General features: G+C 39.9%; 1 protein-coding gene across 1 annotated transcript in view; it reads left to right on the top strand.

Annotated features, from left to right (window-relative positions):
- The window catches only part of LOC124552268 (serine-rich adhesin for platelets-like), an 820,531-nt gene that overhangs the window by 686,421 nt on the left and 120,441 nt on the right, over positions 1-13,669 (top strand). Inside the window, exons 20-21 of the mRNA XM_047126548.1 lie at positions 446-590; positions 10,646-10,842. Coding sequence (XP_046982504.1) covers positions 446-590; positions 10,646-10,842 — 342 coding nt within the window. The remainder of the gene's footprint in view (positions 1-445; positions 591-10,645; positions 10,843-13,669) is intronic.

Raw genomic sequence — 13,669 nt, 5'->3', positions numbered from 1 at the left:
ATTCATATGCTGTATATGTGTTCAGCAGGTGGATGGGTATTGTAATGCATTAGCAGCTATTGTTGCATCCATCAGTGGGCCAATTCTTACTGTGGGAACCTTGTGCGATCATTAGTATCTTCAGTTTTTGTTTTAGTTGTTTATTTTTTGATGTAGTTAAATGTTATAAGAATGAGGAAACAAAAATCACCACATTTAAAACCATTCTTTTCATCATCTGTGTCACTCCAAGAAGTCTTCACGTTCTCTGATTCAAGAGATATGGTTCAAATAATTTCACAACACGCTTTGCAATATTCTATATATTTTGCTTAAATATTCATTTCATTTTTTGGTTTTTGTTTCGTAGTTGAGATATGATGTTATAACTTCTCTTGCACAGGTCATTTGTTTGATATGCAAAAGAGTGCAACAGGCAATGCTTTGACTGAGTAATAATTTTCAGGTGCATGTGCTAACAAAGTCGTCACCTTTGCTGGAGCAGAGGAGACACCACTGATGTTTTCTCGATGCAGTTCTCTCGGGTCACTGAGCAGCTTCGAGCAGCATTCGATACACGATGACCGCAGCTCTGTCATAAGTGATTTCAGGTATGTCTCTTAAAATGTGTAGTAAATTTTCTTCTGACTGTAGTTTTTGTAGTTTTTTGAGGCAGAACAGGCTGAAAATGGGGGAGTGCAATAAATTAATTTTCCACAATACAGTAAAAAAGGGTAATTATGAACTTGTGGGACAGAATTGCTGGCCAGTTCCAACCTACAGGAGAAATGTTGAGTACTGCCAATAGACACACACAAAAATACTTAAGTTTACTATATTTAGGAACTTATGAGTTGTACCAGTAGGAGGGAAGGTGGCTATGGTGGGGAAGGTTAGAAAGGAAGGGCAGCTCATGCAGCTTGCAAGATGAGAGGGATCACCACAAGAAAGTCTCATTGGCTGCCTTTGCTTTTTAACCTGTGTCTTGCCTGAGAATGGAACTATCAGTCCCGAAAGTTAGAATAGTGTGTGTACTCCTGTAAATGTCTACTAGTAAACCCTCGTTTCTGTTAAGGATCATACTCTCATGTACAGAACAGGTTTAAACTACTTCTGATTACTTTTCAAATGAGTTAATATGTTAAATATTAGATTTTAAGAATGCGCTTGCCACTTCTCCTGATATAAATGGGAGACTTCTGGTTTTCTACTTTTTATCCCACCTCCTGAGTATTCCACTATTTCTCCATATTTTTAGTTAATTATCGTCAAACCTAAGACATTTGTTTTGAAAACCTTCCATTTGATTTTTGGCTAATAGGCCAGCAGATTCTGCGCCGAAATATTGCGGCAGGAAGTTGCAAACATCTGGCACTTCGCCCAAAGCACTGGGCGAGTTCATTTGTTTGTTTCGAAGGGAACCTTTTGGCACCGAGCGAGGTGGCGCAGTGGTTAGACACTGGACTCGCATTCGGGAGGACGACGGTTCAATCCCGCGTCCGGCCATCCTGATTTAGGTTTTCCGTGATTTCCCTAAATCGCTCCAGGCAAATGCCGGGATGGTTCCTTTCAAAGGGCACGGCCGACTTCCTTCCCCGTCCTTCCCTAATCCGATGAGACCGATGACCTCACTGTCTGGTCTCCTTCCCCAAAAACAACCAACAACACCCAACCAAACCTTTTGGTCAACAGTGTCTGAAACCTTTCGGCTAGTCGGCCATGACAGAATCGAGGTGCACGCCCTGCAGTCTTTCTCAAACGATTTTACACAAACCAGTTGGTAAAAACATTCATTTTTGCTTTACTAATAGCTTTGTACGTCAGGTTCATGGTGATGTGCCCATCATTTCATTCATGGTCATAGTTGTTGTGATATTTATGTGGAAGTAAAACACTGTGTGTGAAATTCTAAATAGTTTGCAATGAAAAATAGAGGTTGCTACGAGTTTGTGTTTGGTGCATATTACATAATATGTTACAGCGTATGAAGTTTAGCTTATATATTGAATTTTTCTTTAGAATTGCTTTGAGGTATTTGTCACCAATCTCCAGAAAATTGATCTGACGTAGCACACTCATTTCTGATCGCGCTGTGCCAGGAATAAAGCCTGAGTGAAATATTCACAACATTCCTCATATGTAATAAACAGTTTGAGATACTGAAATGAGATTGTGGCAAGTTATAGCGCCCAAAAAGGAGAGTATTTTGCCATATGGGTATTATGCAAAACTTCATTATCTGTCATGTTCTTCCACTAACTACAGATTTTTTGGATCAAAGAATGCAATTTTTAAGGGCCATCGATAGCTGATGAAATGAGAAATGCTATGTGTTTTGGAACAGCATAAGTGAAGACATTGCACATTTATTTTGTACTGAGAACGTGCTTTTTAATAAGCTAACCACTTTTTCGGAATTCTTTTCCAATTACTTTTGCACGACATATTAGTGAGGCGAGACTGTGTAAACTCTGCTGTGTTTTGGGAAAAGAAGCAAATTTTAACATGACAACCAGAGAAATGTGTAGGTTTTAATCAAAATTCGCCACTCATTACCCTTCTCTGAAAGTTACAAATGGTTAACTAGCCAGGTGAAAATAAATCACTACATTTTCGGCAAAATTCATATTAGTACTAACCAAAGCAAAGGTGACAGTAGATCCTTTCGAATGGTCACCGTGCAACTGTGACCCTAGAGGGTCTCCCACTTAATATTTACAGAAAATGTGAGCGTAGGCTTCAGTTAAGAACGGCACTCTCGCTCTCCAGCACTCGGCATTTCACGTACAGCGGCTGTCCGTAACCCCCACCACTACCGCTATCCCCACGCACGCCCTGCCATCTGCGCATCTACCAGCCACGGTATTCTGCGTGCCCTGTACACGAGCATTCATTGTCAGTTCCAGCCTACGTGAGCTTTTGTATGAAGTCATTGGGGAATGGCATCACAATGGCCAAGATGGGGAGTACTAGGGTCTCTAAGAGCTTCTTTTTAAACTCAAAAGGAAATACTTTTTTATATTTCTGTAGTGAGTGAAACAATGCTGAAGGTTTCTTACAGACTGCAGATGTGTGCTCAGTCTCACTGACAGATTTGCTTGCATTTTAGATGGGTGAAGTTTCAGACCTCTATTCTGCACCCACTCTGATAAGCAAGTAAGTCAGCATTTACGTGCTAGATGGCTGTGCACAGGTTTGTCAGACTTTTGCTCAGGTATAACTGAAGGTTGTCGGCGTATAAGAGATATTTAATGGATTCCTTCCACCTCGCTGTGCTTCTGTGAATATGACGAGTCTGAGAACGGTGGCACAGTGGTCCACGATTGCACAATCTTGCTGTTGTAAAATAGCACTGAAGGACAAAATGATTAGTTGTTGGGATTGGATGGCCCCTAAGAAAACTGTGTTTTGTGAGATTATGGAGGGTATAAGACAAAAATTAAGTGATGCAGTTTATACAATTTCAAAAATGTGTTCCATAAGATGAAGAGTGATGTCTGGAAAAAAGTTCAATGCTATACTCTATATATGCAACACATTTTTTATCTGTGTTCATTAATTTTATAGTTTCCTCAAGAGAACTTTCCTCTGGGACAATGAAAAGAGTAAATCTGTCCTTAAACTGTAAGTTATTCGAATACTACATGTTCAGCTGGACTTGTTGGAATTGGTATACCCGTATCAGGAATAACTGTTTGCATTCAGCCACTTTAACAGTACTTGATACAACACAGTCTACATCTACATCTATACTCTTCAAACCACTGTGAAGTGCGTGGCAGAGGGTACATTCCACTATACCAGTTACTATGGTTTCTTCCCATTCAGTTCACATATTGAGTAGCAAAAGAATTATTGCTTAAATGCCGCTGTGTGTGCTGTAATTAATCTAATCTTGTCCTAACAACCCCTGAGTGAGTGATACATAGGAGGTTGTAGTATATTCCTGGAGTCATAATTTAAAACCGGTTCTTGAAACTTTGTATGAGGGTGGTTTAAAAAGTTCTCGGAACGTAATAGAAAAAAGTACTTACATCACTGAAACTTTTTTTATGTTTCAATGTAGTCTCCTTGTACCTTAATGCACTTGGCGCAACGATGTTCCAGTCCCTCGATCTCATCTCGAAAATGAGTATCCTCCAGGGCTGCAAAATAGTTGTCAACTCCAGCTATCAATTTTTCGTTTGAAGTGAATCTTCGTCCACCAAGAATAGTTTTCAGTTTTGGGAAGAAATGGGAGTCTGATGGAGCAGTATCAGGTGAATAAGGCGGGTGTGGCAACAATTCATACCTTAGTTTGTGTAATTTTGCCGTGGCGACGGCACATGTCATTGATCTAGCTTGAAGACTAGCGGCATTCATCTTCCATATAATTTTTTCATTTGCAATTCTTCAGTTAAAATGTGAAATATGGTTTTAGGTGATAGCTGGCAAGCATGAGCAATTCGCACTTTGTCGGTGATCCTCAATGACCATTTTGTGCACTTTTGCAATGATTTCTGGAGTAGTGACACATCTTTGGCTGAACACTCCGGGGATCAACATCTAAGCTCTCCCTACCAAATTTAAATTCCTTTGTCCACTTGGCAACAGTTGAATATGAAGGAGCAGAGTCTCCCCCCCCCCCCCCCCCCCCCCCCCCCAGTGTATTCTGGAAATCAGCATGAATGTCCTTTGCTTTCATACCTTTCTTTACGAATTACTTAATCTCTGCTATCAAAAAGAATCCTCTGATTTAAGAAAATCATAACTATTATGCTATTTGAGAAGATATGTGTGTGAACGGTGTACTGTTGGAAGAACAAACTCTCAAGTTTCACACAGTTCCCTCTTGGTAGCAGCAGTGTGTGCTCACTTCAGTTCTAGTAAAAATGGTGTTGCGACAACAGAAAGCATTTTGTGTTTGACGTTTTGCACAGTCTGAGTCAGTAAAAACTGTTCAGCGTGACTTACGTACTAGGTACGGTGCTCTTACATCTAACTTCAAGACACAGCCAGCTCAGTTTCTTTACCATCTTTGTGACACTCCCCCATAGGACAAACATACCTGTGACCATTCATGCTGCCCTTCTCTGTATACTTTAAATATCCTGTGTTAGTCCTGTTTGGCGCAGGTCCCACACACATCAACAATGTGCCAGAATGGGTCTTACGAGTGGTTTGTAAGCAGTCTCAGCCAATAAACCGAACTCTGTCACTTACTTTACACATGACTGAACCTATGTGATCATTCCATTTCATATCCCTGCAAAGTGCTACACCCAGGTATTTGAATGAGTTGACCGATTCCAGCTGTGACTCGTCGTAGGATACCTTCTTCTCCATTTTCTTCCTCTCTCTTTCTCCTTTATATTTTTTTTAGATGTGATTGAATGTGTATGCAGCATCATCTGCAAAAGTATTAGTTTATTATTAATATTGTTTGCAAGGTAATTAATTAAGAACTACTGCACCTACCGACTCCCTTGATCCAAAACTTTCAGTATGTCATGTGAGAAACATGTGAGTCACGTTTTGCATGATCAATGTTTTTGTGATCCTCGCTGGTTGGGACGGAGGAGGCCATTCTGTTCGAGATACTTCATTACGTTTGAATTCAGAATATACTCTTAAGATACCACAAAAATTTGATAACAAGGTATTGGATTGTAGTTTGGATCTCTTCTGCTACGCTTCGTATAGACAGTTGTGACCTGTGCTTTCTTCCAACTATTGGGCACAGTTTTCTGTTTGAGGGATCAGTGATAGATTACAGGCATCAGAGGGTCTAACTCAGCCCAAATTCAGTATAGAATCTGATAGGGATTCCATTGGACCCTGGAGCTATGTTCATTTTTAATGATTTCAGCTGTTTCTCAGCGCTATTGACACTAACTCTTAAATCAGGGCAATTGCCCTGGAATTTCCTATGTAAAGTACCATTTGAAAGCAGAGTTAAGCATTTCAGCTCTTGCTTCACTGCCTGCAATGTCAGTTCCTGTCTCATTCACGAGTGACTGGATGTTAACTTCAGTGCCAGTAACAACTTTTACATACAACTAGAATTTCTTTGGGTTTTGTGAAAGATCATTTGACAGTATTTTGCTATGGCAGTCACTGAAGGATTGTTGAATTGTTCTCTTGACAGCGTAACATGTTCCATTCAACATCGCTCTTTCTATATTCCTGGGCTTTGTTCACACATATTATGCAGTATTCTCCATTTCTTTTGAAATTTCTTTATAGTAACTGTATATGTGTACCATGGTGGGTTGTACTGGGTACGTATCTGTGGAATGCATTTAAATTATTCCCGTACATGCTCTTATCATGTCCTGAGAGTTATCCTTTGTGCTTTGGTAATTGTTTTTGATACGACAGCGCCATAGTCGCTAATACCAGCTTTGATGTGAACATCCTCAAAGAAGTCAGTTCTATTTATGGTCACTAGATCTAATATATTTTCTTCATGAGTGGGGTTCTGAGGTAGGTAGTTTTCAGAGAAGGCAAACAATTTTTAGAGGATGTCTTATATTGCTCACCACTAACGAAACTATCAGTTTCCCCATTGATTGTTGGATGATCAAATAACATATTTCAGGAGACAATCCTCTCATCTTCAGGTCATTGATAGCAGTTTGTGGCATTTAATGTATTTAATGAATGCTACAAACTGAGTGTCAACAATCTGATGATGAGTGTATTCTCTCTTGAAATGTGTTGTTGTATTATATCTAGTACTATTAAAGTGGCTGAATGCAAATAATTATTAGTGATAAAGTAGAACTAGTACCTTAAATCAAATATTAAAGATGATATGCTGTTTCCTTTCTCCTATCTGTGAAATGACTTACCCAGTCAGTTTTTGGGTGACGCAAGAATCATGTTTAAAGTGTGCAGATTATCCTTTTTCACGTAACTCATGAGTCCCCAAGTTCAAAAATGAGGTAAGCAACTGAGAAAAATCCTAGAATGAACTGGACTGTTGAATTTGTAGCAAGGCATCTATCTACGGAACCACATTCCACAATAAAGATGGATTAAAAATAATGGTTTCCCTTTTTTCGGTGTGGTTGCTGAAAACTCCATACTTCACTGGAAGAAGTGGAACTTTTTACCTGACACTCCATGTGATTTTCACCATTATTAGAACTTTCTGTAATGTAAAATGAACTGTGAAACTTTTAATTGTCTGATATCATAATTTTTTAAATCATTTGACTAAAGTATAGGGACCAAGTGAGGTGAGACAGAACACACCAGAATCTCATAGGAGAAGAGCAGTGTTCATATTCTGCAATTGCTAAGTTAGGTCTTCTGTAGTCGGGGTCTCAGTTAAACCTCACTTCCTTTCTTAAACTACTCGAGGCCCATCAAAAGTGATTAAGTTCATTACTATTACAGGTTGTATTCGACCCGGGAGATCCGGGAAAAACCCGGGAATTTTTCATTGTTTTAGTTTTCAGTTAAATTTTTCTGATTTTGACGGGTAAGAACCAATACTCTAACAAAGGATATTACTGTATCCCGCTTCTGCAGTATAATACTGCAGCAAAAAACGAAAATAAAACTTAAGTCGCAAAAGAAATACGCCATATACAACAACAAAACACAGTGCTCATACAAGCGTTTGCCAACTGCAAAGTGTGTCAAATGCTTTGGGAAGACTATGCAATGCTTCCTAACAACAAATTGTCTCCGATGAGCGTGATGTCACAACTGTTTACTTTAGATACGTTTAAGCAGTTGTGGGTCAGCCCTTGTGCGTCTGCAGTTGAGTCACGTATGAGAAGTACCTTTTCCCGCTTCTCGCTGCAGACGTGTGGTTGGGCGCCACTATCAAATATTGCCCCGGTTCGGAAATATCGGAGATCCGGGGCTGATTCACAGAGCAGTCTGAGTTCTAGTGGGGAGTCTCCACGTGACCTGTGTTTACGTTTAGTGATTTTGCTGTTTCCTCTTCATTTATTGCTCTCACATTAAACAAAAACAAAACGGATATCTATGGCCGTGAGCTATCGAATGAATTAAAATACGTTCGCATAATTATGGAAGAATTTTATAAAGGGCACTATGCTCCAGACTGAACGCTGAAAGGCATAATCAGTCTTAAATGATGATGATGATGATGATGATGATAATTATGGAAGGCTAAAATATGTTACTCGTTTCAGGTTTTATCTTCACCTTTCTGACAGTCAGTCATTAATCGCCTTGCAGAACAATGAAGTTATTTTTGTCGGTTTGCAAAGAAATTTGGCTTTTATTAATCTTTTCCGCTGGGGCAGTCAATTTATTTGAAACGAAGTGTTTAATTCCATACTATGGGCAAGTTTCAACTGTCCGCTGCATTTCAAAAGTGCATGTTTTCATCTTCTAGCACTTATGGCATTATGCCATAATAAAGAACCAAACATGAGATAATACAGTACCGGCACTCAAGAAAATTTACGTCAGAATCTGAACATTCGAATGTGCACTTTAAGCCAAATTACACATTGTGGTATGGTTCACGGAAAACCGATGTTATTGGAGTATCCTCTGATGTCTTGTTTCTTTTATGACACAGTGGTAAGATCTTTTAATGTTTTACACCTACGAACATATGGGCTTCCTGCATCATCGTTGCTGCGCAAGCGCGGTGATGCCTGTTTCTGGCGCTCTCTGGCAACTACTGAAACGAACGTATTTCTAACAGGTCACGGGAAAATATTTCGAATGGTTGTTTGAAAAGTGTTACTTTCAAAGTAAATTTCCTTTTATGCAAGATGAATTATGCGTGAGAATGTACGATGAATTTCTTAAATCACAGAGAGTTTGACTCTCATTTAAAAATCAAGTCTTTGAGGATGTACATTTAGAAAAATTTCGAGCTCAGAAGATCAGACATTTATGTCTTTATTAAAAATTTTACTGACACATTTTTGTGTTGTATCTTAAAGTGTAACACGCGCAAAAAAATCAACATTATATGCGAAAGCTTAGCTTCTCTTGCAGCTTATTAATCTCCGAGACACAATATTTTATGTGAAAGCTTTGCTTTTCTTGTAGTAACGCTGTGTATGTTAAATTAAACCATTAATTTTTCCTATTTGTGTGTACGTGCTACTTAACAGTGATATTGCTATTGGCTGACTACATCACGTATCCTACGCTAGAAGATCTGCTGTCATCGGCTGGTGAGATCAAGTGACGAACTATGACTGGCTACAAATGCGCATTGCAATTTTGATTTCAATGCTTCAGAAAGTAGCATGTGGCGTTTGGTGGAATTTAAATTTGCACTTTTATAATATGAAAATATGCAGCGCACATGTTGCTGCACATCAAAGATCTTTCCGAAACGTGTTTTGTACTATAACCATTCAAAGGATTGATCTACATCTACATCTACATCCATACACCGCAGGCTTGCGGAGTATGGATGTCGATGTAGATGTAGATCAATCCTTTGAATGGTTATAGTACAAGACACCTGACAGTGTGTGGCGGAGGGTACCCTGAGTACCTCTATTGGTTCTCCCTTCTATTCCAGTCTCGTATTGTTTGTGGAAAGAAGGATTGTCGGTATGCCTCTGTGTGGGCTCTAATCTCTGATTTTATCCTCATGGTCTCTTCGCGAGATATACGTAGGAGGCAGCAATATACTGCTCGACTCTTTGGTGAAGGTATGTTCTCGAAACTTCAACAAAAGCCAGTAACGAGCTACTGAGCGTCTCTCCTGCAGAGTCTTCCACTGGAGTTTATCTATCATCTCCGTAACACTATCGCGATTACTAAATGATCCTGTAACGAAATGCGCTGCTCTCTGTTGGATCTTCTCTATCTCTTCTATCAACCCTATCTGGTACGGATCCCACACTGGTGAGCAATATTCAAGCAGTGGGCGAACAAGTGTACTGTAACCTACTTCCTTTGTTTTCGGATTGCATTTCCTTAGGATTCTTCCAATGAATCTCAGTCTGGCATCTGCCTTACCGACGATCAACTTTATATGATCATCCCATTTTAAATCACTCCTAATGCGTACTCGCAGATAATTTATGGAATTAACTGCTTCCAGTTGCTGACCTGCTATTTTGTAGTTAAATGATAAGGGAACTATCTTTCTATGTATTCGCAGCACATTACACTTTTCTACATTGAGATTCAATTGCCATTCCCTGCACCATGCGTCTATTTGCTGCAGATCCTCCTGCATTTCAGTACAATTTTCCATTGTTACAACCTCTCGATACACCACAGCATCATCCGCAAAAAGCCGCAGTCAACCTCCGATGTCATCCACAAGGTCATTTATGTATATTGCGAATAGCAACGGTCCAATGACACTCCCCTGCGGCACACCTGAAATCACTCTTACTTCGGAAGACTTCTCTCCATTGAGAATGACATGCTGCGCTATGTTATCTAGGCACTCTTCAATCCAATCACACAAATGGTCTGATAGGTCATATGCTCTTACTTTGTTCATTTGTTGATAAGTTTTACAGTTCCAAGGAAACGTATACTGTCACTTGACAGGGAAAAAGTGTATTTTCACCCGGGAGAAAGCGTAATTTTAACCTGGAAGAATCCGGGAATTTTTTTTTCTTGTCCGCGTATACACCCTGTATTAAGCTGCAGTTAATTTTTGTAGCAGCTACCTATATAGTGTGCACCTCTATGTGGTACGCTTCTGTGACAGCCGCAGGACGAGCGGTGCCGTATCTCCCAGCGAGCTGCCTGACTCGCCGACACAGACGGTGCCTCCGAGCCCCGGCCCCCACCACTCCGGGCCAGCTTCTGTCACCGGAGCACCTGCCCGGTCCGGCCACAGGGCCGGAGATTTCGTGGGCCGCCTTCCCGAGAGGACGCACCTGCTGCCGGCTGCCAGGCACCACGGTCAGTGTGCGACATTAACAGACCTCACGTGCAAACAGTGGGTGTGTATGTGTTGGTGTCTGTATGGTGGTGTGTGTGAATGTGAGTGCTTTTTCTAGAGAAAGTGCAAGAGCTCGAAAGCTAGTATATACTATTCTCTGTCACACATTTCTGTGTGCCACGCATCGGTCAGCTACAAGTGAGTGGTTGCCTTTCCTTTATTGTACATATTAGTGCATCCAGGATTCGCCATTGTTACGAGTTCTTTTAGTCGTGACAACTTGTGTTTATGCGCGAATAGCAAAATGTGTAGCTTATCACTCATTTCTGTAACTTTTTTGAAGACTTCTATAAATTTATCTTAACATTTAACACTATGTAGAGAACACACTTCACCCTTAAATGGCTCCGAGCACTATGGGACTTAACTTCTGAGGTCATCAGTCCCCTAGAACTTAGAACTACTTAAACCTACCTAACCTAAGGACATCACACACATCCATGCCCGAGGCAGGATTCGAACCTGCAACCGTCGTGGTTGCGCGGTTCCAGACTGTAGCGCGTAGAACCATAGAACCGCTCGGCAAACTCGGCCGGCACACTTCACCCTTATGTCCTACTTTCTTGTACTGTTGTCACACTCAATAAATGTTTATGTCAATGTAAGTGTTAGTCATTGTCGGAACAGAGATTAAATGCAAAAAAAAAAAAAAAAAGTACTCTCTGAAACGATTTATATACATACATACATATATAAATTTAAAAACAAAGATGATATGAATATAATAGAGGGAAACATTCCACATGGGAAAAATATATCTAAAAAGAAAGATGATGAAACTTACCAAACAAAAGCGCTGGCAGCGCTTTTGTTTGGTAAGTTTCATCATCTTTCTTTTTAGATATAAAAACAAAGATGATGTGACTTACCATACGAAAGCGCTGGCAGGTCGATAGAAACACATACATACACACAAAATTCAAACTTTCGCAACAAACTGTTGCCTCATCAGGAAAGAGGGAAGGAGAGGAAAAGACGAAAGGATGTGGGTTTTAAGGGAGAGGGTAAGGAGTCATTCCAATCCCGGGAACGGAAAGACTTACCTTAGGGGGAAAAAAGGACAGGTATACACTCGTACACACACACATATCCATCCGCACATATACAGACACAAGCAGACAAATGTCCGCTTGTGTCTGTATATGTGCGGATGGATATGTGTGTGTGTTCGAGTGTCTACATCCTTTCGTCTTTCCCTCTCCTTCCCTCTTTCCTGATGAAGCAACCGTGGGTTGCGAAAGCTTGAATTGTGTGTGTGTGTGTTTGTGTTTGTTTGTGTGTCTATCAACATACCAACACTTTCGTTTGGTAAGTTACATCATCTTTGTTTTTAGATATATTTTTCCCACGTGGAATGTTTCCCTCTATTATATACATACATACATACATATAGATATAATGCATACATATATTGCACAGTGACACTAACAACATGAAATCTCAAAAAAATATTATTTTTTAGTTACCACTGTGAGGAAATAGTGCAGAACGCTCTCTACAGAACTGCGGTAGTGCAGTAATCCAAGTGCATAGAGTTTCCAAGAGATGTCTGTAACAGCACTGTGTTGGAGAAAAAAGAGGGGAGTGGCTTGTCCATCCTCGTAACAGTTAGGAATCGCTGAGTTAGCTTCAGGGTGTCAGGTGTACTATATGGTCAGTAGAGTGACTTGTGGGTGAAATGGTACATTGTTTGTCATTTTTCTGTAGGATTTTCTAATTATCGCATTGCTAGGCAATTGAATTTGTGCTTGTCACATTGCTTGCCTTTAGGATTTTGCAAAGTCTGCAAGCATCCACTATTGTCAAACACTTCTGTTTTAGCAAAAGTTGTTAAAACTCCTGACAGGCACTTCTTAATTATCTGTAAATGTGCAACTCTATTAAAGAAGCAGTCCAACAACTTGAAGATCAACAAACAATTAATTTGTTGTTGTCTTAACGTACAGGTCCCCGAGAGAAGAAGACTTTTCTTGATACTGAGGTCACTGTACCTATTACAGCTATTAAATTTCCTTGTTCAAATTTTTTGTTATGTACATGTTCTGTTTTGTGGTACAGCTTTTCTTCTACGATTCAAAGTCATTCATCTATTTTGGCAGCATTACTGAATTCTTGGTGTAATCACTTTTCCTACCTATTCATTCTACCATTAAGATGGGAAATTAAGTCTTGTAGTTTACTTTTTATATCATCTAATCTGTTCTCGATCTTTGCAAAATTTCTGTCCATTTGTGTGAATCTGTTATTCCTTTGAGAAAATTGGTCTGATACTGATTGCATAAACCCTTCCGTGGTTACATTATCCTTAATGAAAGCCGTATTATGTTATTTGATTGTGCAGATAAATCTAAAACCTAGAAGTGAAAAAATGTTCATTACTCAGTATATATCATTTGTAATTTAACGTCTCCTACATCTTAACATCACATTAATTATGTTTGAAATTCCCTGTATCGTGTATGTAGTGTCGTGTTGTTGGCTGCCGCCGCCAGTGCGTATTGCGACTGAGACTGTCGGATGCTCGTGCTGCTGTCTCCTAGAGACGCAGTGTAATCCAAACCCACTGGCTACCAACCCGTGTTGAAACTCTCGAAACGCTGATGTGGTAGTCGAACCTGTGTTGTTTATTTGTTACTGGGCGATGTGATTGTATGTACAATTACGAGTGTAGCACAGTATCACACGAAATCATGATTCGTTGAATCCTAATTTATCCTTGTACCCCACAAAATATCAACTAGTGTCCACATATTGCTTATCTGGTCAGTTTTTATTGTGAATCAAATA

The sequence above is a fragment of the Schistocerca americana genome, chromosome 10 (assembly GCF_021461395.2).
Source record: "Schistocerca americana isolate TAMUIC-IGC-003095 chromosome 10, iqSchAmer2.1, whole genome shotgun sequence".
Lineage (NCBI taxonomy): Eukaryota > Metazoa > Arthropoda > Insecta > Orthoptera > Acrididae > Schistocerca > Schistocerca americana.
The sequence above is the reverse complement of the archived record's forward strand: the minus strand, read 5'-3'. Positions and strand labels throughout refer to the sequence as shown.